The 27,300-nt window shown below is 41.5% G+C and overlaps 1 protein-coding gene across 1 annotated transcript; it reads right to left on the bottom strand.

Annotated features, from left to right (window-relative positions):
• Positions 1-280: 280 nt before the first annotated feature.
• LOC309382946 (acyl-CoA (8-3)-desaturase-like) lies at positions 281-24,772 on the bottom strand. Its single transcript, XM_081934936.1, has 12 exons — positions 24,341-24,772; positions 21,821-21,931; positions 15,544-15,741; positions 14,810-14,911; positions 11,329-11,457; positions 9,686-9,746; positions 7,158-7,231; positions 5,945-6,042; positions 4,892-4,988; positions 1,752-1,831; positions 1,506-1,631; positions 281-567 (listed from the first exon to the last, which is right to left on the bottom strand). Exons 1-12 carry the CDS (start codon positions 24,632-24,634, stop codon positions 477-479), a joined length of 1,461 nt encoding a protein of 486 aa, XP_081791062.1. The 5' UTR covers positions 24,635-24,772; the 3' UTR covers positions 281-476.
• Positions 24,773-27,300: the final 2,528 nt, after the last annotated feature.

Genomic DNA, 27,300 nt, shown 5'->3' with positions numbered 1-27,300 from the left:
TTTCATTACTCTTATTATTAATGAATGTGGAAGAATTAGTAGATTTCTCCCAGTATTGGAAGCCCTGGGTAAGAGAAACATCAAGTAAATAACATGGAATCTCCAAATGATGAAAACAAAAGAGAAGAAATATGGATTGATTTCTTAGCTGCTTTTTGTATCTGCTGATGCAATTTTATCTCATATCATAATCCAGAATCCACTGCAACAGGCAATAAGTTTATTTTCACAACGTGCGAAACAGAGGTCAAATGTAAAAAGCAGAAACAAAGCAATTCAATGAAAAGTATTAAGAAACTTTATTTATTTATGATACATCCAAGACCCAGAAGCAGGAAAGGGGATGGGTGTTGCTTGCAATGCTAATACTCATTAGGAAACATGCCAAAAGTTGAGCCAAAAGGCTCTCCAGCATTCTGTTTCATTCACAAATTACTCTAGGTTATCTATTTCCATCTCAGATCCATCTTCTCTCTTCACCCTTGTTGAATGTAGATTTTAGGATTTTGTGTTTTCTGATCAAGATGATATGCTTTGAACCATATTTCACCCGCAACCTTCAAGGAACTGAAAATAACAGAAAGTAAGTTTCTCTTCCTTGCCATGAGAGTTAAGTCCTACTTAGAAAAAGTTTGCCTCTGATTCAAGCAGAAAAGTGAATTCAAGTGCAGTAAATTGAGGACAGAAAGAGTAGCACAAAAATCTCTCAGTGAGTGATACTTATCCTTTTAGGTATTTGACATGTCCTGACAGTATGCTTTATATTAGGGGTGAAATCCAGGAGGTTCTGGAGAACCGGTAGTGGAAATTTTGAGTAGTTTGGAGAACCAGAAAGTACTGTCTCTGGCTGACCCCAGAGTGGGGTGGGAATGGAGATTTTGCAATATCTTTCCCTTGCTATGCCCACCAAGCCATGCCCACAGAACCGGTAGTAAAAAAAATTGAATTTCACCACTGCTTTATATGGACTTATATAAAGTCTACATAAAGTAGTAATTTATCTAAACACCCAAATTTCATAGTCATGATGATAGGGAGAAGGCAGAGTCTGCCTATCTTTAGGAGGCCATCTGGGTGTGTAATTTTCATGCAAACAATATGGAAATAGTTTGCCATTGCCTGTTTGATGTTAACTGATAACTAATTATTTAATACTAAATAATTTTATAAAAATTCCATGTGATAGAACACATGCTTAAGGACTAGCATCTCTCTCTTTCTACTACTAGGCTTATTTTTATTCTTAAAGGAGCTACATCCAAAATCTTTCTTCTCATTAGCAGTTTAATACTTTGCACACCAGATCTCTTTTGCTTAGTTGACATATTCACATGTATATAAGTATGTCTATATAATTGCATGTTCTCCTTTCCCCGACTCTTGAGAGCAAAACCACGCAGATCCTTCATTTGATTTGATTCATTTGATCTGTTGGGCTAACCTTTATATGTTGTATATTTCCTAGATCCCCAACTCCTCTTCTAAACTGATAGTCTGATACTTACTACACAATGTCAGCAAAGCCAGTGAAGAGAGGTTTTGACTGATACTCAATACCATGTTTAGCACACATGGATTTCACCAAAGGAGCCACCTTCCAAAGGTTGTGCCGAGGCATCGTAGGGAAGAGACTATAGGCAGAAAGGAAGGCAAAGAAGTTGTGATACTTTACTATCTTTTTGCCTTATTCAAACTATGAAGCAGTTTCTCACTGATAGCTTAAAATCTTATTGCCCTAAATCAGTACTCACTGGTGCTCAATTTGAAAATTCAGGTGCCCCGTTACCCAGTCATTCAAAAAAGATTGATTCACATTGCACGTTGACTGAACCTGGGAGAAGAGAGAAAGACAGATGTTAGTCCAGACATGCTGTGAATGAAGGAAGATCAAGCAAATGTCCACAATATATATTTATATTTGTCCATGATTTATATTTATATTCATGTTGGTTTGTTTGTATGTATTGGTCTGTATTTATTTCTAGAAAAACATATTGAATTTTGGAAATCTTAAATTATATTACCCTAATAGTAGAGTTTAAATACTCATTTGTTATCAAATCTGATAGTCACCAGAGTACAGCTTTGAAAATATGGACAATTAAAATAGAATTCTAGTAATATACTTATTTTTCATTTTGTGAAACATTTCTTTTCAATAGTAATTTTCAAAGCTTCCCCTTACTTATTCCAGACTGAACCAAGTTGTCTGGTATGATTTGAACTCACAGGCCTCCTTTTCTAAAAAGAATGTCCTGGAACAGTTGACATCATGGTGAAAACGGCTGGAAAATAGCGAGGCTCTGCTGAGCCCCATGAAATCCAACCGGTAAATGCTGATGGGAGACCTTATAGCTATCCTGGAGGGACAGTGAAGGAAGGAAAGGCTCTTTGCTGACCATGAGAAACTTACAATTTCCTCATTAGCTGCAAAGCAAGCTCTCCCGAATGACAGCAGGGGCAACTGCCATTTTTGGGCAGTCACGAAGGTGGGGCAACTGGGACAGTAAAATTTGTGCAGGAGTGATATTGAAGAACAGTGTGGTGGCTGTGTGAGGAGATTGTGGTTTTTTAAAACTTATGTCAGAAATGCCCCTTTCTAGAAAAGATTGATCAACAGTGGGGCTGAAAAAGAAGGGGGTAGTTTTGTCAAGCCTCCACCCCCTGAAACAGTGGCAGATAAGCACAGAGCTGAAAGAGATCCAAAATAAGATATATTGTTTGATTATTTGGATACTCTAAATGCCAAAAGAAGAAAAGCAGAGTGGCCATCTAAGGATTTAATAAACTCTTATTTGGGTTAAAATTTGGTTCCAGAACTTTAAAAGAATATGGTGTAAACAAAGGAAACTAAGGAAGAGAAGTAGAAGAGAAACAGTGCAACAGCGACATCTTCTGGCCAGAGCAAAACCCAGAGGGGGAAGTGTGAAAAAGTAGAGGGAAGAAAGTGTGGATTAGAAATTAATCCTGAACGGTATATTGGAAACAATGTTACAAGACTATCATAAGAATTAAATAAATTGTCTGTACCTGGAATTTGTTTACTGAAAAATTTACAGAGAAAGAGAGTGGAAATACTGTAAGCTGTAAACACTGTAGCTCTTTGATTGGATACAGACACTAGTGGCTGTATAATTGAGCAACTGGAATTGTGGAATAATAGAAATTGCTTAAAAGATAAAAGAAGAATTCAACATCTCAGCTTTTAACATCTTTCCCTGTAGATCAGTGGTTCTCAATCTTCCTAATGCCTTTAATACAGTTCCTTATGTTGTGGTGACTCCCAACCATAAAATTATTTTTGTTACTACTATGTAACTGTAATTTTGCTACTGTTATGAACCATAATGTAAATATCTGATATGCAGGATGTATTTTTATTGCTATAAATTGAACATAATTAAAGCATAGTGATTAATCAAAAACAATATGTAATTATATATTATGAAATAGTTATTTCTAATTACAAATAAATGAAAATTTGTCTTGAAGCATGGTGTAGCACAGGGGTCGGCAATCTTAAACACTCAAAGAGCCATTTGGATCCGTTTCCCACAGAAAAGAAAACACTGGGAGCTACAAAACATGGGTGTGGCCAACTCAACATCACTCCCACTCAGTCACATGACATCCCCCCTCCAGACAAGCCTACTCAGGTTTCATGGCTCAGTGTTTTCTGTGGGAATAGGGTCTCTCTCACTCCTCTCCCCCTCACTCTCATTTCTGTTTTTCTCTATTTTTCCTCTCCCTTTCTTTTTCTTTCCTCCCCTTTCCCTCTTTCTTTTTCTTTCTTTCTCATTGAACATGATAGCAAATCTAAAATAAAGTTATTAATTGTAGGAAATTATTTCTCTGCCATCTTTTCATAGTGAACTCTAAGTTGATAGAAGCTGGCAAGATTGTACTAACAGCAATAGGATATATATATTGATTTCTTTTGCGTTTGACAATATAATACGTTATCCAAAATTATAAATAATCTTATTTTTAGATGCATTTTTGGGGCATTTTTATTTCCTTTTTTTCTTTTCTGACATAGGATATACTTAATCTTATATGTTATTAACTGCTAGATAAGAGAGACAGAAGTTAGAAAAGAAGAGATATTAAAAGATAAGTATTAAAGAGAAGAGTTGTTAAAATACATAATGCCAATATTACTGTTATTGCATCACTATGTTATTACAATATTACTATTATGTGATAATAGTGGAGATAAATGTGACAACAAAGACGAATATTATGATTGTTTAAATGTGATTGCACCCAGACAACCCACTGTTTAATAAAAATTGGATTGAATAAATAAAATAAATAAAACTTGGGGGGAGGGGAGAATATCCTGATCTAGATGAAAACCAGATGCTGGGAATGGAAAATTTTCCTGCATTGGCCAGTTTCTCTTTCAGTTAGCACTATTATCTTAAAATGAGGTCAAAGAATATTTGTTCTACTCATCTCATTTCCATTTTTATAAAGTCCAAACAAAAGCAAGGGCAATCATAATCTATAAGAAAAGGCATAGCATTTCTAAACACACTTCAAACTTTTCTATGATAGGAAAAGCACTGTAAAAGAAACAATAATAATAGGTAAAAATAACATCCGAAAAGGAATCCAGTTTCACATGTGCAAATTATAATTTATAATTATGGATCTGTGAATTATTGTCAATCAATCAATCTTTATTGATTAGCACTTGGGCCATATCAAAGTACTAAGTTCCAGAGACAAAAACTACAGTTTCAAATGAGATTAAAATAAACCACAATTTAAAATATAAACAGAATAGAGTGCAATAATTAAATTATAGTCATATAATGAAATTACGCAGACAAGCTAAAGTTTAATCATATACAGCCATCAATTTTATCTCCCAGATCTCTCTTACCTGTGTAGAGAACCAATCCATGTTTTTATCATGATCGATGGGCATAGGAAGATGACTCATCTGTGTTAACCATGTCAATATAATACTCTCAAGAACACTGAGAGACAGAAATGAGGCAAAGTCAGGCAAATTAGGCAAAGTGAAACTATATCTACACAAACAAGCCTTTTAAGTAGAATAGTGGGAAAAATTTATTCGTTTGTTTGTTAGGCTTAGAATGCAAGTCATTTACTAGACCTAATGATGCCTTTCTATGGAAATCAATACATTTCTAACACTCCTCCAGTGACAATGAGTCAGATTCAAACCAAAGACCAGGACCCCCAATCTTTCTGAGTTAGTGGACAAATTTGGAAGGTTGACCAGATACCATGGAAACTGATCCCAAATGGAGACTACAGAGTGGCTTGGCTTTATTCCAGATAGCTATTATAATGGAAATGGTAGAACCGAAGCCCACACATATGGAAGTTAGGAGAAGGATAATCTAGAGCCGGGATGGCAGAACTATGGCATGTGTGCCACAGGTGGCAGGCGGAGCCCTTTCTCAGTGTACCGGAGGCGTTGCCCTGTCAGCTGGACAGCGTGCATGCCCCCGCTGGCCAGCTGAATTCAGCCTTTTTAAAAGCCATTTTAAAGCTTTATAGGAGCCTGGGGAGGGCAAAAAGAGGCTCTCCGGCCCTCCACACCGAGGCCCTCCAGAGGCTTCAGGAGCTTCCCTCCGGAGTGCAAAAAACGGGCCCTATGGGCAAACAGGAAGTTCAGGAACGGACTTCCGGTTTTCTCATAGGGTCGGTTTAAGCCCTCCGGAGGCTTCAGGGACTTTCAAGAGGCTTCCCTGAAGCCTCTAGAGGACTGAAAACCACCCTATGTGCAAACCGGAGGCACACCCGCGCACGACCCCCCTGCGTTTCCCCACCCCACCCACTAATGGCACTTGAGCCAAAAAAAGGTTCGCCATCGCTGATCTAGAGAATCTAGATCTAGAGAATAGTCAGGGTCTGGGAAGGGATAGTGAAACACAAAGAAAATAGTACATAAGATGAACAGTACTTCAAAAGAAGGAGGTATCCCAAAACACCCTTGAATCCCAATATGGGGTTGAAGGTAATAAAGAATCGGATAAAATATGCCAGAGTCCATGTCATTTCCTGTAGAAGAGAAGAGAAGGAATGGAGATTAGAATAGCATCTTTCCTTGCCCCAAGTAGACACCCTACATGGCATCTTACTCAGATCCAGATGTATATCTTCTGGAAACTCTGCTCTGTTACTGCCCATTTTGACAGAACCAGTTCTACCCTGAGTTCTTTTTTAATGGATTGACAGATTTAACTGACTGAAAAGAGCCATAGAAAAATTCACTAGACAAGATTGCATATGCTTGGTTTTCTTTAAAGTACAATATTTTGAGCTCATGTCATTCCAGAAAGTGATAGAGATGGATAGAAGTTTCTTTGCATGTTGTTATTAGGTTTTTTTTAATTAATCAGGGAAGACAAACTTTTTATGTAGTGATTATCAATACAAGAGACCAGGTGTGTTTTAAGCACCAGTGTTGCTCTGCGTATGGACCTGTTTGAGCGCATAAACAATATTATTTTCAATAACTGACATGTTTATGTGATATCAGGTGAGAATGTAGGGATTTTATTAGCTTTGATTATCCCACAAAATTCCAACCATTTTTAATTTGTGTACTTGACAAGAGTTCATGGCAAATTCCCATTTTAAGCAAGGTTGGAAAAGTCTTGTCTCCCATCTTCTATATTAGAAAAAAGTAAGTTCAACCCCATTTCCAATCCCTCTAGATATTTTTCTTTAAAAGATGAACCATAACTTTATAGTTGTATTCAAGCCACCATAAATCATTTTTTAATCAAAGCCCTCATAATCATTACTTCAGAAAACTAGACTGTAATTCTTGTACATTCTTAGTTCAATCAATGTTATTGTCCAGTTACCTCTAATGTTTTCCCAACATGCCTTCTATATGTTTGTTTTCCCAAGAAAAAATTGAATGCCTTCTTCATAAAAGGCCTTTTGATAGCCAGCAATAGTTCATCTGGAAGCATTTTGGAATTGGGTGACATTGACTTTCCCATTAACAATATCGCCATGCAAACTTTTATATACACCTAAAATGATTTAGCCTTTTCAAATCCTTTTAAGGAAATAAAATTCTAAACCTAGAAACAAACCATGAGGGGAGGGGTGTCTAAGTATTGTATTGTTTAATATTTGGTAGGGATTATTTGTGTACTCACCCTCCAGAGCTTGCGTTGGAATATAAAGTACAAAGAGTAAACTTGAAGAGTAGGCCCTATAATCAGTGGCAATGCTGCAGAAGGAAACAAGATGCATATAACCATTAACTGTCCTTTCTATACATAAAAGAAGCAACAACCACATTCCTCAATGTTCTGTATTTACCATTTTATTTAACAATTATAATTGTACTTGAGTATCTCATCATCAAAAATAAATCAACTCCAAAACTTGAATTGTGCCACTCAAACTATTTGTGCTGGCTCCATTAGAACCAATTGACTAAAATACACTTGAATGAGCTAAAGGAAGCTCTCTTATTCCTTGTGATAAATGGACAATACTATCTTACTCCATTCAGATTTATTTAGAGGAAAGCCCTGGTAAATCCAGTGAGACCAGCTCTCAAGTGTTTATATATTCATTCATAAGAGACATCCTGTAAAACTGCCCATCTTGTAAAATACAATTCTGGGTGACTTACAACAATATAAAAACTAGAGACAGGCCAAGCTACTAGTATATATAAAGAGAGCAAACCCAACTACCTTCTAGCACCAATGATGTTACCTAATTGGGTAATGAAACGTCTGCAAGAAAATTACTGGCCACAAGGAGCACCAAGGACCCCACAGTTCCACCCCGAGCTACAAATATTATTTTCTATTGGAATCACCTGAATAAAAGGCATTTTCCCTTCAAAAGAGGGAAGGGATTAATAGTCCAGAGGAAAAGAAGCATAGAGGCACAACAAGGAAAGTTGCAAATACTTTATTTGTTGGCCAATAGCAGAGAAGAAAAGGAGAAGATATTCCAGAGACAGGAATTAAGGGAGAACAGTGTTTGTAAGAAGAAAACATTATTATATAATAGTACCACAAAATATGATATTGTAATAGAATATATTAATTGTAATCATTATAATAATTGTAATTAATGTAACAATATAGAAATAGTAATAGAATAAAATGTAAAGTAGAGGCAATAGAATACACGCTTACACCTCAAAGTTACACATTTTGCTTTTATATCTTGGGTTTTTTTCAAAATAAAATATCTCCCTAACCCTTATAGCAGTGATGGCGAACCTATGACACGCGTGCCACAAGTGGCACGCGTAGCAATTTGTCAGGGCACGCGAGGTGCTGCCCTGTCAGCTGGCCAGCGCGCATGCGCGCGCTGGCCAGCTGAGTTCACCTTTTTAAAAGCTATTTTTCACCTTCCCCAGGCTCCAGAGGCTTTATTGGAGCCCGGGGACGGCAAAAAGAGCCTCCCCGCCCCCCCGGTGGCTTCAGGGGCCATCCGGAGGATTTCCTGAAGCCTTCGGAAAGCTTAAAACCACCCTCCGAGCAAACCGGAAGTGACTTCTGGGTTGCTCGGAGGGTCATTTTAAGCGTTCCGAAGGCTTCAGGGACCATCCGGAGGCTTCCCTGAAGCCTTCAGAGTGCTTAAAACGACCCTCCGAGGAGTTGCATTAAGAGTGCGGCACACCTGCACACGACCCCCCTGCGCTCCCCCCACTTGTGGCACGCGAGCCAAAAAAGGTTCACCATCGCTGCCTTATAGGAAGGTTTTTTTTAACTTTTTCAGACTCCAACACGTTACTGCTTCTTGAGACTCAGATTCAACACTTATTCTAATTGGAGAGAGGTTTTTTTATTAAAAAAAACTTCTGATAGACATTCCCTATGACCTGCTGTAAGCAGTTAGTTGTGGTGCCCACCAGCTTGACTGGCTTCAAGAAAGGATGGACCAAGTCATAGCGTTAATGAGATTCAATGGTTATTAGCTTGGATGGCAGTGTGGTAGCTTCTGAAGGCATCTGAAGGAAGACCAGTGGATTTCCTTGGTTGGTTATTGTGAGAATGGACTGCTGAACTTGATGGGCCAAGGATTAGATCCAGCAGGCACCATTTATGATCTTATCAATAAAGCAGTTTCAAAAAGAAAAACAACTGCTGGTGAAGAGGTTGGACTATATTCTCCATTATGTTCCTGTCTCTCTTCCATGGCAATTTTTTTCCACTGTAATTTGATTTATGATGCTCCTCAGTTGTGTCTATAGAGCATCAAATAATTGAGCAGTTGCATGAGAAAGTGCAATACCCTCTCCAGGTTGGCATTTCTCTGTTTGCACTGTTTAGGCATAGTCTGTTTCTGAAGGTATGGACTGAGAATCAGGATGCCTCCCTCCACCTTAAATATGTAGATTAAACTCATGGGAATCTGTGTGTTCTCAGAAAGGAAAGATTTCCTCCTCATTCTCTGCAATGTTCTGTAGTTGCTACTACTGCTCTTAGCCTTCCCTCCTCCTCTTTATCTTATCATTATCATTTATCTTAATAAGAGTTGTCATTAATCTAAACTGTGCTGGGGATTATGTACAATGCATATATATAACCTGCCCATGAGCTCATGGTTGAAAAGATAAGAGTCCAAAGATGATGTGAAAGTTGTTTTTTTGACAGAAGAAAAAGTTCATTTGGAGTTTAACAGGAGGTAGGGGGAGAAAAGATACGGTACTCACTGAAGAAAAAATATTGATGCTGATAGTTATAAGGCATGTATTTCTTTTTCTGCAAACCCAACTGCAAAAGAAAGGCATGAAAAAAGCAAATAACTTTCAATAGGTAATTATAACTTAAGGCTCCATTTCTATAACTTCCTTTTTATCTGCTCTATGAAATAAATTCTCAGGCAGGAAAAAAGCAAAAAAAAAAGTGAGATGTACATAGCTGTCACAATAATAAATTGTAATTGTGGTAGTTCGAATAGATTGCAGTCTTTATTTTCAAAATTTCCAGGTGTAGAAACACATGGTAGAGCGAGATAGCTTTTAAAATTAAGCCCTCCAATAGAAATACAGAAAGAACAGACTTAAACTTAGATTTCTTAGTCAGGAAAGGAAGCTGTCCCTTCTGTAAGCAGAAACACTAGATAAACTTTTACTAATCTTCCCATTAGTAGAAGGCCCCAAAGGAAAGTATTACTGATGGACCTGGATCTGATGGGTTCAAAGTGTTCCATTGTCCCAATATCAGCTCTTCAGCCACACCATCCTATAGCCACCAAAATAAATGTCCCGACTGGTTTCAGAAGAGGTGAATTAACAATAAATAGGGAATCCAGAATCTCAGCTAAATAGGCAGCTTCTCCATTTTGATATTTTTACTGACTGCCACATCCCCAAAACCTCACAACCATCAGAGATAGAACATTTTCTACCAGTATTTCTGCTTGTGAGGCATAAGTAATTCTATATTTTCTTTGTTTGAAGTAACAGCCAAGGCAGAATATGCTTATCAAATCTGAAACAATCCACTGAGATAATTCACACAATAGTCAGTCCAATCCATAACATTAACCAGAGAAAGAGCAAAAGGGAACAAACAAAGAGATGCTTAAGCTCCATACCACCCTCCGTCTTTTAATCTATCCTATTCCTATCAGAGCTACCAGGATTTTTGGACAGGAAGACAATCTGTTACTTTGCTTTCCTAAGTCACCTTCTTGGGATTGCGATCACATGGCCATAAAAACTTGCTGCTTTCCTCAGAATCCTTTTGTACATGATTGTTCAGTCAATCCCATGAGATAATTCCCTCAATAATCCAGTTCATAATATTCAACTATAGCTATGAGCTACCATAGGAGAACCAGTTTTAAGGCATCAGGCTGGAAATTGCAAGATTGTGAGTTCTAGTCTCTCCTTGGACAATGCCACCCAGCCTTAGAAAGCAGGGGTCCATTATCAGTGGTGGGATTCAAACTTTTTTACTACCGGTTCTGTGGTCATGGCTTTGTGGGCATGGCAGGGGAAAGGATACTGCAAAATCCCCATTCCATCCCCTCTCTCAAAATTTCCACTGCCGGTTCTCCAGAACCTGTCAGAACTTCCTGGATACCACCTTTGGTCCATATAGAGAAATACACTTTTGTTATGGCCACCTTGGGTGAACATTTTGTCCAACCCTACTAATCTACTATCTCAATGAGATCTGTCTTATCAAACGCTGCTAATAAATATAAATAATAAACCCAGTAGACTGTGTTCAACTCTAACAAATTGACAATGAAATGGCTTAACAGTTGCTGTTCTGAATGCTGATCTGAAAGGAGAATGGCCAGGGTTCAGTAAAATCTGTTCTCATCTAAGCAGTTGCTTCTTACCTCCAAAGAAAGAGTTTCCCCTAACGACAAAATAAAGGGATGAAATGAAATATCTGGGTCCTTCTCAATACAGTTGGTTTTAGCATGATGCTGGGAATGGTGCAAAGACCACCAATTAGCTGAAAGCCCCTGTAGAGGAAGAAGGAAAGAAAGTATTCAGGCTCTTGTAAAAGATTGCTTGACTATTTAGTGCTCTGCTTTGAAGAGGTAATAAGGGGAGATTCCATTGAACCTTTGAATCAGATTTTCAAATAACTTTGAGATGTTGAATCAGCTGACTCTGAATTATCTTGGAGAGGTTCAAAACAGTTTGAAAATTAAGTGCACTTTCTAGCTTTGAAGAATCTCAAGCATTCATTGCATATGTGGACAAAACTGGGGGAAATTTTGAGTACTGTAATGAGTTCCCTGATATTAACATGAGTAGGTGCAAATGAGTTTTATCACCTTTCAAAACCCTGCCTGTCAAAGCACTGGAAGAGGTGCTGCTCTGCTATTTGTGTATTTAGAGAGATTCACCTGTGGGGACAAACAGAAAATAAAATAGAGACCTACATCTATTCTGCTCTGTCTCTCTTTTAATGAGTCTTGCTTTTTCTTGCTTCTATACCAATTTATTCTTATTTTTCTTCAACTCACCTGTAGTATAGTCCCTATTAGCTTTGGGTCCAGTATTTTCCTTCCTTTGTCATTGGCATTTAATCAGGCTTATTGATCAGGGAATTTTATCACTGGCATTTAATCAAACAAAAGCAGGTGGAAATAACACCTGATATGCTCATCTAATTTCACTGATAATGTTGATACAAAGATTTTAATAGCAGTGCTAGGAAACAGATTATAGCAAAATGATACCATTTGTTATTAAGAATGTTCAAGCAGGGTAAAAAAACTAGGCATGCATTAGATGATATACGGTTTACTGTAGATATAATAGACTTAAAATAAAGGTCAACTTGTAATCTCATTATTAGATGCTGAAAAACTTTTGATAAAATACACAAACAATTCATGTTCATTATCTGTCTGTCTGTCTGTCTGTCTGTCTATCTGTCTGTCTATCTATCTATCTATTTATCTATCTATCTATCTACATATATACATACATACATACATACATACATACATACATACATACATACATACATACATACCTTTATGCCTGTGTGTGTATGTTCCAGCATAACTCTGGAATGCCTTTAGCAATTTCAACCAAACTTAATATACAGATGACTTTCTGTCTGGAAAGTCTATGGGGTAAGACACCCCAACACCCCCTCAGTGTATGTGTGTCTGTGTCTCTCTGTGTGTATTCCAGCATCACTCTGGAACCCCCGGGCTGCTAAAATGAAAAGGAATGAATTATATCTATAGTGTCAAATCACAGTACTTTTGAAAGTGGTAGTGTGCTTTTTGGATTCAAGTTCTGTTAAGATACAGCCTGTTGTGCCTTAAAATGGCATCTACTGTACAGCACAGTGCAGTTGCCATGGTAACAACTTCACAGTACTCCATGAGGGGGCTTCCTCTGGTAAGGGGTATTGGTTGTAAATAAATACCCAGGGAATGCCAGGTTATCAGCTAGTGTTAAATAGATTTGAAAATCCCTTGGAATTCATAAAATGGATTAAGAATATTATATCTATTACTAAAGTAAAATTTTAATGACATTTTCTCCAGTTTTCCATAATTTAGAGAAACTAGACACGGATGTCCAGTTTCCCCCTTACTTTTTAAAGTCAGCATTAATTAACTTCAATCAATATTTAGTAATCAATTTTAATGATTTTTGGTTTGTGTTATTAGACAACAGAGAAATATCTATGGAGTACTACATAACTCAGTTGAATACAAATGCCCACATTCCTTTTTTTATTTTGAAATCTCATACTGTTGCTTTAGTATTGATGCAAAATAACAGAATATTCTATTGTCCAAATCAGAATTGATATTAATAGGCAAAAATTGGGTTACCCATCACTAAATATCAATTCCATATTTAGACTGAATCCATTAAATATTTGACATACACATATGTATGTATGTATGTATGTATGTATGTATGTATGTATGTATGTATGTATGTATATACACCAAAGGATACAACATGTAATATAAACAAAATTGTTGGAGGGATGTTTCTTCAGATATCAATAGATGGATATCATTAAATCTTACTCTTTGGGGAATAGGTGAATGCTCTCAAAATGTATTAAATACTGAAAGCTAATAATTAGAGTAAATTTTCCAAATTAGGCAACCTTGGAATATACCTATACAGCACTTTTGGTTGGATGGACAGTATTAGGATCCAAATATACAAAACTCTGGTACCTCTGAAACCAATTACGTTAGTTATAAACTTGCGGAAAGGAATGTCTACTTTTAAAGCACTGTTTTTTCCATGCCATATTGACCCTATGGTCCACACTAAATTGGCACTGGACAAGAGTTAATGGAATTCAAAGATAGCTGGACTTGGACTGCTTGTGGAGACATAACTTCAGGATGATTCCTCTCTTGACTCTGCATCCCCCAACTCTGCCTCTCTTTCTCATATAGAAACATCCTTCAGTCTTTAAAAAAAGTAATCACAATAGCACACAACCTGCTTTTTCTAGTTAAATTTGATTAGAATGTTTTCTGTTTTACTTCAGTATGACTGCTGTATAGACTCTTTGTTGGACAACTAAGAGACGGTGCTACTCTTTTTTCATTCTTATTATTGCTGCCTTAAAACAGTAGAAGAGGAATGTTTCAACATTTATATCAGAATTCTATAGAACTCTTTCAGTCTACGTACTCATCCAAACTTTGCAGTGTTGATCAGAGATGGCATTCTACCAGTTCGCCATTTGGGTGAATCAGTAGCAGGAGGCTCCACCCACCTGCCCAGACGTCATCACAGACACTCTGCACATGCACAGAGGTTCTCCACATATGCAGATATGCCGCGCACAAGCGCACACTCCCAGTTCAAAACCAGTAGCAGAGGTAAGAGGATCTCATGCCTGGTGTTGATACCCTCAAAGGTATCTACTATGTTATTTTCATTTTATTCTGTACCCCAAATGAAACGGTTATAGACATTTTGATGCTTTCCCATTCGAGTCAAAAACCCAACTTTCTTGAATTTATTTAACATGATCTTGATCTCAGATCTCCTATATGAATCAAGTCTTGCCACCTTTGGATCTTAAATTGGGATTGGCTTTTGGTTAATTTGCGCATTCATCTTGTTTATTATAAGTGAAATTCCACTCTTGGTCTGCAGTTAATAATGATAGACAAACAAGTGGTATGATTTAACATAAGAAAACTCTCTATGTTCTTTGATGAGAAGCCCATGTGGCACCTCTGTTATAAATAACACAACACATTTGATATATACTCATGAAACTTTTTCATGTATATTTGCAACATTCCATATTCTTTCCCTTCAATTCCATGGAATATTCTAAGAATAATATACCTTAATTACCTTTAAATGGCACATTACAAATTCATGAAAATGGTGGTTCCATTTTGGATTACTGAAGACTGAAAGATGTCCCAAATCATGTTGTAGATAGCTTGCTTGAGTCTAAAAGAAAAGGGTGATTCACCACAGAAGGACTACCTTTTGTTCATTCTACAACTTATATCCAATGGAAATCGCTATGCAAGAACTGCTGGGATAGATAAAATAAAGATTCATTCATTCTAGGATTTTTTTATTTAATCAAAGGGGCAGCCACCCAGAGAAGCATCCCAAACAGGATAGGCACAAGAAACCAATTCTACAATACAACCACAAATATATTCCCCAAACATATCTGATATTTTGTGATAGACAGTGAGGATACATGGCTGCTTTTTAAAGCTGTATTCTAGTTTCATTACTTACTGTCCTTCAGAATGGGAGGGATATAAGATGACATGGCATCATAGAACATAGAATTTAAAAGGACCTTGCAGGTCTTCTAAGATAAATGGCTGCCATGTCTCTTCTTTTCTACAGAATCATCTGTTGGGCAAAACAGAAGTGGCTTTTTATCTAACTGAATTGCTTAGTCTCCTTCAAAGCTTATTCCTCCAAGTAATTGAATGCAACCTAAATATGTGTTATTTTCTTTATAAAGAAACTATTTTAATTTGGTTGAAGGACAGTCTGCTGTAGAAAGCCAAACTAGTGGAAAATGCAATTTTAGCTAAAAATAAAAGCAAGAATATTACCTGAGCAAAGGTCATCAGCACTGTGGCAATAAGAAAAGATGTCATAGATATCCCAAAATACCACAAAACAAACCAGCCAGCAGCATCCAGTACTAAAATATGCAGAAGCATCAGGAAAAAGAACAATAGGTTTGGCTTGAAGAGTCCCATCTTTTTAACAGTGGACAGCAATTCCCGAAAATCTTCTATTAATAATTGCTATGGGAAAAAATTCAGAAAATTTGCAGGAGTTTTGACTTTATGGATACAACATAGCTAGCCAGTGGCATCAACAGTTAACATCAAGAACTCTTGGTGTAATTGCCCTCCAAATATCCTTTTCCTTCCAAACTTTTAATATTCTTTCAAAAACATTAAATGTGGAAGAAAACAAATGAAAAATGGTTGCATAAATATACTATTTTTCTACTTAGTGACTGCTAGACAACTTAGAGCTCATGTTTGGGACGCTAGAAATCAATGCCTATCTGTATTTAATAATCTTGGCAAAAAGCACTAATGGGGAAACAGAAAGAGGGGGTGGGAGGGAGAGATATATATGATTTCATGGTATAGCTTGGTATAGTTTGGTAATGTATGGCTTTATTGAGTGTCCACAAGGCAGCACCAATTTATATATTCCTCTAATGTACATACTAATCTATGATTGGAGAATTACTAGTTTAAACTAACCACTGACTGTTGTGTTATTCAGTACTATTTTTATTTGTATATTTATTGTAAACTATTGGCACATTACATTCATTTATAGAATATATTTGTACTATATATCAATTTCATTAATGTTTACTTAAATGTAGTATTTTATTACATTTTTAAAATACATAATTAATATTGTGAATTAATATTAATTATTATTTCTGATTAAATACTTATGGAACTCAATGGGGCTCTATTTACCTACTTTAATCACTTTATAAGCTGCCCACTCAATAACTTTCAGCAGGTTACATCATTAGAAACCTATTGGCCTGAAGTCCCACCACAGGACACTCCCAAGCATGATCAATGCTATTTGAGGGCTCTGCCCACGCAAAAATCATCTGATGGGACATAAAATGCGGTTGCTCTACATCTGGAGGATGAAAAGGATAAAACTGAGTACATTCACTCTACATTGGACACTAGCTGGATATGTCTTGTTGAGATGACAGAAGCGTCATTGTTGTGTACCGGTGAGCCTGGCCAGCAGAGGGCAGTCGAGAATAGGGCTCCTCTGATTGGCCCAGGCGCACCGGCCAGCCGGCGGGAGAAATACTTCATCCCTATTGGTTCGTCGTCTGACAGCTCCTGGTATAAATAGCTGTCAGACGACTAGTTTTGCTGTTCCTGTCAGTTATTGTTAATAAAACAACGTTGCGTTATATTCGTCTCTGTCTCCTCATTCGAGACTACAACACTGGCGACGAGGACGGGCGACGTGGAACCCTACACCGTGCCTCCAATGGCTTCTACCGCTGCCTTTTCGCCGTTCCGGCCAGAAGCTGAGGCTTGGGAAGCTTTTCTCGAGAGGTTCGACTGCTTCCTCATAGCCCACGATCTCGTCAGCCTCTCACAGGAACGAAAGCGCGGCATCTTCCTGAACTACTGCGGGAGGGAGATGTTCGCCACTGCGAGGGCTCTCGCTGCTCCCGATCCTGCCAATTCGCTGCCCTGGGACGAACTCCTGGCTCGCCTCAAGCAACACTACGAGCCCACCCCGTCTCGTTTCGCCCGGCGGCAATATTTCCGCCGGTGCATTCAAAAGGAGGGCCAAACCATTGCCCAGTACGTGGCCGCTCTCCGCGCTGAGGCAAGTCTCTGCGAATTCAGTGACTTGGAAGACGCGCTGCTAGAACAATTTATCTATGGGCTACGAGACATAAAACTCCATCGCCGCATCCTAGCTCGACCTGAGTTAACTTTAAAGATTGCGGTCGATGATGCCAGGGCTTATGAAATGGCTGATCAATCCACACCGGATTTCAGCCACCTCAGTCAGCACCCGCATGCCGCTTACTTGCCGCCCTCTCCCTACGCGGCACCTTCTTCTGCCTACGCTCCATCTACCGCTTCTACGTTCCACGCTGAGGTGGACCAAACTGCCGACCGCCTTCAAACCCTCTCCACCCGGGATGGACGTCAGTGCCTCAGTTGTGGCGGCCGCCACCAACGCTCCCAGTGCAGGTTCCGGCAAGCCCTCTGCCACCAATGCGGCAGGAAAGGCCACCTCGCTGCAGTTTGCCGTTCCGGCCAACAGAACCGCCGCAACCCTCTGCCGCAACCTCCTCCGGCCCGTCAGACACCTTCTGTGTCTTCCCGCCGTCAGCACTCCCTCTCCGTGGGGGACCCAGCTGAAGCCTACCCTGAATGGCTTGTAGACTCGGCCTCCTCAACTTTGGAGGGCCGAGGTAAGCTGCACCTCCAAATCTCCATTGAGGGGGTGCCCTGTCCTATGGAGGTGGACACAGGGTCGGCCCGATCCGTAATGTCATGGGCCACCCTTAGCTCCTTACTGCCTTGGGTTAAACTTCACCATCTACAACCCCCTGATTGCCGCTTACGCGACTATCAGGGAAATGTCATAGACCTACTGGGCTGCCGACCCTTTCACGTCTCTTTCGGTTCTCGCAAGGCAAAGCTTCCCTTGCTGATTGTAAAAAACCCCCTCGCCTCCCTTCTAGGACTGGACTGGTTTAAGGCCCTCGGCCTTTCTATTGCTGGGGTTAACTCACTTTCACCCCTCCCTCCTGCTACCCCGCCCTCCATCTCCTCCCTCCTTTCCGACTTCTCCGATGTTTTCTCCCCCTCTTTAGGCTGCTATACCGGCTCTCCTATCTCCCTCAACCTCGACCCTTCAGTTCCTCCAATACGCCTGAAGGCCCGCCGACTTCCCTTTGCTTTAAAAGCAAAAGTCGACGCCGAACTGGACAAACTGATCGGCCAGGGCATTTTAGAACCCGTAGATTTCTCCCCCTGGGAGACTCCCATAGTCGTGCCTTTGAAGTCCGACGGATCTATTAGGATCTGCGCGGACTTCAAATCCACACTTAACAAAGCCCTCCAATCACACCCCTACCCTGTGCCAGTGGTGCAGCACGTCCTGCACACTCTGGGCCAGGGTCGCATCTTCGCAAAGCTGGACCTCGCGCAGGCGTACCAGCAACTGCCTGTCGACGAGTCCACCGCGCTTGCGCAGACGATTGTCACGCACCGTGGCGCTTTCAAATGCCGCCGCCTTCAGTTTGGCGTGAGCGTGGCCCCCGGCATTTTCCAGGGACTCATGGAGCGGTTGCTCCATGGCATTCCCGGGGTCACCCCCTATTTTGATGATGTTCTAATTGCCGCCCCCAACCAATTAGAACTCATCAAAACCCTACGCCTCGTCCTGCAAAAATTCCGTTCCGCCGGCTTGCACCTCAAACCTTCAAAATGCCAGCTCGGCGTTCCCTCTGTCACTTTCCTCGGCTTCCTGATCGATGCCAACGGCATCCACCCTGACCCATCAAAGGTCGAAGCCATTCTCTCCGCCCCCACTCCTTCCAACAAAGTGGAGCTCCAAGCCTTCCTTGGTCTCCTTAATTTCTACTCCTCCTTTATTCCCCACAAAGCTTCCCTGGCCGAACCCCTTCACCGTTTGCTGGACTCTTCCACTCCATGGGTCTGGTCCAGCCGCGAAGCGCAGGCGCTCGCGGCTGTCAAGCGCTCGCTCACTGCCCCGCCAGTCCTCGCCCAGTATGACGAGCGCTTACCTCTAACCCTGGCCTGCGACGCTTCCCCCTTTGGGGTCGGGGCTGTTCTTAGCCATTCTTACCCTGATGGCTCTGAAGCGCCCATAGCCTTTTACTCCCGCACCTTATCCAGAACTGAGCGGAATTACAGCCAGCTGGATAAGGAGGCTCTTGCTGCCGTTGCGGGAGTAAAACGTTTTCATTATTACTTATATGGCCGCCCTTTCTCCCTGATCACCGATCACAAGCCCCTACTAGGCATTATTGCGGGGGACCGTCCAACGCCCCCCATTCTTTCCCCCCGCATGTCCCGTTGGGCAGAATTCCTATCGTCCTATTCCTACACATTGTCCTACCGGCCTGGCGGCCACATCGCGCACGCTGACGCGTTGAGCCGCTGCCCTCTGCCTCTTCCTGTCACCGATCCAGCCCCTGTCCACTCTATTAACCTCCTGGCCGACCTCTCCCTACCGATGTCCGTTTCGGACATCGCTCACGCCTCCCAAACTGACCCCATCCTGCACCGTGCCATGACCGCTGTCACTCGGGGCTGGTCTGCAGCCTCCAATGATCCCCAACTCTCCCCTTTTTTCCGCCGCCGCCTGGAGCTTTCCATCATGCAGGATTGCCTCCTGTGGGGAAACCGCGTGGTTGTCCCCTCTTCCCTGCGGCCAGCTGTCCTGTCTCGCCTCCATGACGGCCACCCTGGCATAGTCCGGGTGAAAAGCCTCGGCCGCGGCTATGTCTGGTGGCCGTCCATGGATGCGGACATCGCCGCCTACGTCCAACGCTGCACCCCTTGCCAGCAGGTGCGCTCCGCGCCACCTTCTTCCCCACCTAGGGAGTGGGAACTCCCCATGGGCCCGTGGAGCCGACTCCACGTCGACTTCATGGGGCCCATTGAGGGCCGCCTTTTTTTCCTCCTGGTGGATGCCTGGTCGAAGTGGGTTGAGCTGTTTCCTATGCCCAGCTCAACCTCTTCGGCCACTATCCGCATCCTAGACTCCCTATTTAACACCCATGGCCTTCCGGACGTTATCGTTTCCGATAACGGTCCCCAATTTTCCTCTACCGAATTCCAGTCCTACCTTGCCTCCCTGGGCATCCGACATGCCCCGATTGCCCCCTACCACCCTGCGGGCAACGGCCTGGCCGAACGAGCGGTTCGCTCCGCTAAAGAAGCCCTGGCCCGTATGGCCACCCTTCCCTGGCCAGTCCGCATCTCCACCTACCTCCGTTCCCAGCACTCCACCCCTTGCCCCGCCACGGGCAAAAGCCCAGCAGAACTATTGCTGGGTCGTCGTATTCGTTCCCTGCTAGACCGTTTCCACCCTCTCTACCACCCTTCTTTTCCTATCATTCCTTCCCCTCCCAGGTCTTTTCTGGTGGGTGAGGGGGTATTCGCTCGCAACTACACCGGCGAGCCGAAGTGGCTACCTGGCAAAGTGACTGACATCACGGGGCCCTGTTCTTACAGGGTCCTCCTCGATGATGGCAGACATTGGCGGCGGCATATAAGCCAGTTGCGTCGGCGACCAGAGGGACCAGAACACAACACACCTGCAGAAAAGCAACCAGGCCCTCACGACGCCGCCTGCCGGCTCGACCGTCCACACGCCACTAGCTCCGACCTCGCAACAGCCCCCCCCCCCGGTGCGCTGGCTCACTTACCATTGGCCGTCGGTGCATTGCCGGGAGGAAGACCCATCCAGGACGCTGCCAGGCCTGTTCGCCACAAGAGCGGAGTCGACACTCCACCTCCCCTGGGCGAGGCGCCATCTTCTTTGAGACGCTCCCAGCGCGTGCGCAGGCGTCCGTCGTACTTAGACGATTACGCCTGCGCAATCCAGGGGAAAGGGGTGTTGTGTACCGGTGAGCCTGGCCAGCAGAGGGCAGTCGAGAATAGGGCTCCTCTGATTGGCCCAGGCGCACCGGCCAGCCGGCAGGAGAAATACTTCATCCCTATTGGTTCGTCGTCTGACAGCTCCTGGTATAAATAGCTGTCAGACGACTAGTTTTGCTGTTCCTGTCAGTTATTGTTAATAAAACAACGTTGCGTTATATTCGTCTCTGTCTCCTCATTCGAGACTACAACAGTCATCATGGGGGGAGGGGTTGTTTGGACTCAATTTGAATCTGTGGAGCCTAAAGAAGCAAACAGGGCTATCTCCATGTTACTCTCACTGTGGATTAGAGTCTTGCTTGCTTAGTGGAAGCAGACAGGGAGATGAGAGGAGGCCAAGTGTGAGGATGGTGAAGATATATTTGGGAAGAATCAAGTGCGGCTTCAGGGCAATGAGGTGGAAAGTGGAAGGGAATGAAATGGCAGATATTAAGATCACTTCATAATTTAAACTCGGCTGAAGGAAATGGACTTTTACTGTTTTTATAAATGCCAAGAGACAATGCAGAAAGATTGAGGAGCACCTTATAAAATCTCTTCTGTTGACCTTAATAGCAGATCAGTTTTAATGACAAAAGTGATCTTTGAGTCAACCCAATAATAATTAAGGGTTTGCAGATTAACACCATAAACCACTACCTCAATTTTCTGTCTCCAAACTTACATTTTTACTGGGTTCAAAGCTGGGCTGATCAGGTGCCAATTCCCCAATCAAAAGTGATGCCATGTGCTTCCTTACTAGGGTCTTGTCAACGTGAAAGGCTGTAAAAGGATCCTAAAGCCAAAACATAAAGAAAAAAGGGGAAAATATTGTAATAAAGAACCAATTTAAAGTCAACCTGGAAGAAACATGTTTAGGCTGAGTGGTTATATTTGATTCTTATCTTTCTTCTCTCCAATTCAAAGCATGACAGACATAATTCCCAGGAGGTGCTTGAACGCATTTCATTTGAATCTTGACTCTCTAAATCTCAGTTTAACATGGCAGATTGACAAAGTTTGTTCCAGTTCCATAATTCAACCTTTAATCACTTTGTCCTGGTTAATTAAACCTTCATTGACATATATATTGCAACTCATTTCAGGGAGAAACACCTGAAATTGATGCGGCAAGAGTTGATACGTTCCAACGACTCTCTGACTTTGCCTAACTACCGGTAATTTTTACTCTGACTGATGAAGTTGCTTGGATGAGCAACTCAATATCTCAGATTAACAAAGTTTGTTCCAGTTGCCATTATTCAACCTTTAGACACTTCCATTTTTAAAAAATTCCTTCTCTTTTTTATTTTTCTGAGTTTCATTTGTATTTGATTTTACTAGTATGCTGAAAATACTTATCAAAAAATATTTTAAAAATTAAAAAGTAAGTAAAAGGTAACAGTAAAAAATAGGCTAATGTGCTTTGAAAGTGGGTTATAGCGACTGAGTGCAGTCTTGTTTTTTAAATGACAATAAAATTATTATTTTTTTCTTCTGTTCAGTCATATCCAATTCTCAGGGACCGATGGACAAATCCCTGCATTTTTTCTTGGCAAGGTTTTTCAGAAGTAAGTTGCCACTGCTTCCTTCCTAGGGCTGAGATAAAGTGATTAGCCTAAGATCATCCAGTCAGCATCATGCACAAGGCAGCACTTGAATTCACAATTTCCCAATATCTAGCCTGATGCCGCAATCACTACACCAAACTGGCTACATGACAATTTTTGTGATTAGTTGAGGAAATCATGTCCAACCCATTGCAACCCCATGGACACATAACTTATGTCTTATCTTTTTATTTTCTACATCCAGGTTGTTGTTGTGTGTGAGAGAGACAGGGGGGGGATGTTTTGTTTTCTGAGCTCCTACTTGCAGTCCGTATTAACAGAGGCCAGATACTGGTTTTCCCAACTGACCGAAAAGGTGTATAAGTATGTGCATCTTCAAATAATCATGTGGTATAGATCCAGTTTCTCTCTTTGCAAAAGGAAAGACAGATAGGATAGTATTGCATGACTGAACTTCTTGCTCCTTGTTAAAGTTGTGTATGATTAATTGAAAAATTACAAATTGATTATTTGGCCAGCTGGTCTTCGGGTCTCTGCCGTGCATGCAGGGAACACATGTGTGCATGCGCAGGGGGTGGGGTATGTGCATGGGGGGTGCTCGCATTGCGTTTGGGGGGCTTAAACGGTGCCCTCGTACCCTTTTTTGGCTTCCAGATTGGCGCAGGAGGCCTTCCAAGGCCAAAACAGAGCACAGAGGGGGTGCATGTGGTCCCCCGACCCCATTTTGGGCGTGGGATGTCTCCTACATCAATCGTTCCCTCAATCAGTGGTTCCATTCTCACACAACACTTGGTTCCTCCACATTAAGCCTGTTTACTCAGTCCCACTTAAGACTTTTCTTCTCTAGGCTCAAGAGTTCAGTTTAACAATTCCTTCAGCAACCACCTCACTCTCTCTTTGTGGCTCCTGTTCCAACTGTTTTGGACCTTTCTTAAAGTGTAGCTCCACAAACTGAGCAAAGAGCAGAATAAATGGATTGCTTTGTAAATAACTGAGAAAGCCAAATACTAGCAAAAAGAAAGTCAATATCGGCTTCATATAGTATAGAAAGAATTTTGAAAAGTGTTCAGAAAAATGGGAATCTGTCGTCCTCATGAGAAAGTTACATACAAGTCAGGAAGCCACAATACAGGCAGAACATGGCAAAACAGACTGACTCCAGGTTAGCAAAAGGGTACAAGGCTGTGTACTTGACCCTTATATTCAACTTATATGCTGAATACATATGAAGGGCAACTGGTTTTAACATTGGAGGAAGAAACATCAACAGCCTGTATTATGCTGATAGCCCTACCCTGAAGCTGAATATACAGAAAATCTGCAGGTTTTCATGATAAAAGTCAAGGAGCAGAGTGGAAAATGGGATTAAAATTAAATATAGAAAGAAGACTAAACTAATTATAACCACGTACAATGACATTGGCAGTGAAGAGACGGTAAAGGAACAGGCAATCAATAAATCTGACTAGCACTCAGTAGAGCTACCACAGAAGCCTTGGAAAAGATATTTAAGTGCCGTGCCCATAGCTACAAATATTGGAATTGCGTAAACTATGGTATTCCCTGTGACACTTTACGGGAGCGAAAGAAACTGGCCAACCGAGTCCTCGCCTGTCAGCTGCCCCGCCCCTTACCGTGGCATCCTGCCCTGCGTACGAGCTGATAGTCCGAGAGCCCCCCGGGTGCCTCCTGTGGAACCGGCTGATGTCATAGACTTTCCTGTCAATCACCAGCCAGCGCTCCCGTGACGAGTCTTCCTGGCCAGTGCGCCGCCCGATCTCTTCCCAGGTAAACCACCGCGAAGGGCCGGACTGATCGGCCGCAGGATCAGCCTCCCTCCTCCGCCTGATCCCGGTTTCTGCTTGCTGGGAAGCCATCTCCACCGGATTGAGGCTTTGGGGAACTTGACACTGTGCTTTTAGCACCATCGGGAGGGCGGACTGGGCGAGTCCGAGCAAGCGGGTTGCCTCCCTTCTCCGCCTTCGATTGGCCGACAAAGTTTTATCGACTAGAGTAAGATGTTCGGCTTTTCGAGTACGAAGGAGAAGCTGGCTGCCGACCGGTGTGAGTCATGGTATTTTGAAAAGTTGCCCTCCCCAGCCGATAGTGATACGATATCAGCTGTGCTGAAATTGTTTATTTTGGAGAACAAACTTAGCTGGGATTCAAAGAGTCACTATTGATTCATCTCTGCCTTCTCTCCATCCCTGGAATACCACAGGTTGAGGATTTCTACTGGCTATACAGAAAGGAGATTGGCATAATCTGAAACTGCTTTCATTTGCTTATAGTGACAAAACACACATCTTTCTGGCAGCTTGTGACAGAGGCTTATCACTAATACACTACATCCTTATCTTGCAGTTGCTCAATACCGAAACTCAGATCAGGCAATAAGCCAACAATAGGTTGGTACTGGTAAAGAATTGAGAGGATTCACTGCTCTGGCTTGAGAATGAAAATCTGACACCAGGACTTCCACAGTATCACTATCCCTGGGAATAGTCATTCTCTCTGCATTGGGAGACCTTAAACGTTTGAAGTATAATTAAATAAATAGCTCCCTGAATAAGAGACATTTACAGGCAATGGTTACTGAGTATCTTACTCCCATTTTCCTACCTGTCTTTCACTGGAAGGTAACAAATGGGATGTTTATGAAGGAAAAGAGAGCAGAAAAGAGGGAAGTCTGGAAACAAGTGAGGGTTGTCAGGAAAGGTTTTCTAATAGGTTAAAAATCAGCTCTTATAGAAACCCCTTAATGAAATAACCAAGTTTGTCCCAGACAGCCTATTTAAAGAATATCAAAAAATGAGTTTTCTCAAAGTGTATTTTCTAATTATTATTATTTTATTTCTCATAATTACTTATTTCCTCATGGAAGCCGTATGGTTTCTCTGGATGTACATTGGAAGGAGGCTTTGTGGCTGCTGTGATGGAAAGGGAACAGGAAATGGCCCTGAAGGGCAGGAGGAAGAGCTGCTGCCAAGGTCAGATAGGCGAGACTTGAACAAGCAGCAAACTTAAAAAATTCTCTCGGACAAGCCTCTCCCTGATTCACATGACAATAAAGAGAGAGGGCACATTCTAACTTGTAAGAGTCTGTTATTGTGTTCCAATAAAAACAGCTTATTGTAGCATTAGTTCTGATCTGCCTAATAGTACCGAAACCTGTCTGGAACATGAAGCAAAAGAGGCAATAGGGTCAAAACATGTACAATGAGAATGTACATTAACAAAGTTGGATGCAATATTTTAAACTTCCACTGATTTCAGGGAGAAATAGAAGCATTTAGTTTTTCTTTTGTGCAGCCCCAAATCTGAGAAATCTTGCTTTTTCATGAAAGTTTGCATTAATTTGAGAAGTGAGATGTAAATAGTAATGTTGAAATATATCACTGTCAAATATACCTATGAAAAAGTGCACTGAAATTGTACAACTGAAATAGTTCCAAGTGACTATATAATTCTGACCTCTCAAATGTGGCAAGTGTGTCATTTGCACACTTGAAGGTATATTCCTTGAAAATTTATTTTATTTTAGGCAGTCCTCACCTTACAAACAAAATTGGGACTGAATCTTGATCATTGAGTGAAACAGTAGTTAGGGCACAACGTAGGGGGGGAAAAACCCCATCATAACTAGATTCAGCAGTCCATATGCATTTGAAAGACAAAGGAACTCTTTTGAAGACAGCAAAGCCCACATTTTGAACAGAGATGACCGCTGGCTTGAAAGAGGGGGTCAAAGAGGCCATATATGTCAAAATTGAACATCCCTCTCTCAACAGAGATGGAAGGATGTGACATCATCTATCTCCAATCTATAACACAGTCCTTTCAACAGTTCCAATAAGGCTCCACACCCATTTGTACGATTCTGGTGTACCTGATGAGACAGATAAACCTTCAGGTGGCCCTTAATCAGAGCTGGTATTCAGCAGGTTTTGAGAACCGGAGAACCGGTAGCAGAAATTTTGAGTACTTTGGAGAACTGGTAAATACCTCTGACTGGCCCCGCCCCATCTATTATCTGCCTCCCGGGTCCCAGCTGATGGGGAGGAAATGGGGATTTTGCAGTAACCTTCCCCTGGAGTAGGGAAGCTGGGACTTGGGAGGCAGAGAATAGATGGGGTCAGGGCCAATCAGAGGTGGTATTTACCAGTTCTCTGAACTACTCAAAATTCCTGCTACCGGTTCTCCAGAACTGCTCAGAACCTGCTGAATACCACCTCTGTCACCCTCCCAGTCCAAGAATGAAGAAAAACACAGAGATATAAACATACATGGTCATCTTGGTGATATTATTTGTTTGGTGGTGCATGATACCTTTTCATTATTCTTATTATTAATGAATGTGGAAGAATTAGTAGATTTCTCCCAGTATTGGAAGCCCTGGGTGAGAGAAACATCAAGTAAATAATATGGAATCTCCAAATGATGAAAACAAAATAGAAGAAATATGGATTGATTTCCTAGCTGCTTTTTGTATGTGCTGATGCAATTTAATCTCATATCATAATCCAGAATCCACTGCAACAGGCATTAAGTTTATTTTCACAACCATTGCAAAACAGAGGTCAATTGTAAAAAG

This window comes from Natrix helvetica, assembly GCF_964273705.1.
Source record: "Natrix helvetica genome assembly, chromosome: 1".
NCBI classification, from domain to species: domain Eukaryota; kingdom Metazoa; phylum Chordata; class Lepidosauria; order Squamata; family Natricidae; genus Natrix; species Natrix helvetica.
The sequence above is the reverse complement of the archived record's forward strand: the minus strand, read 5'-3'. Positions and strand labels throughout refer to the sequence as shown.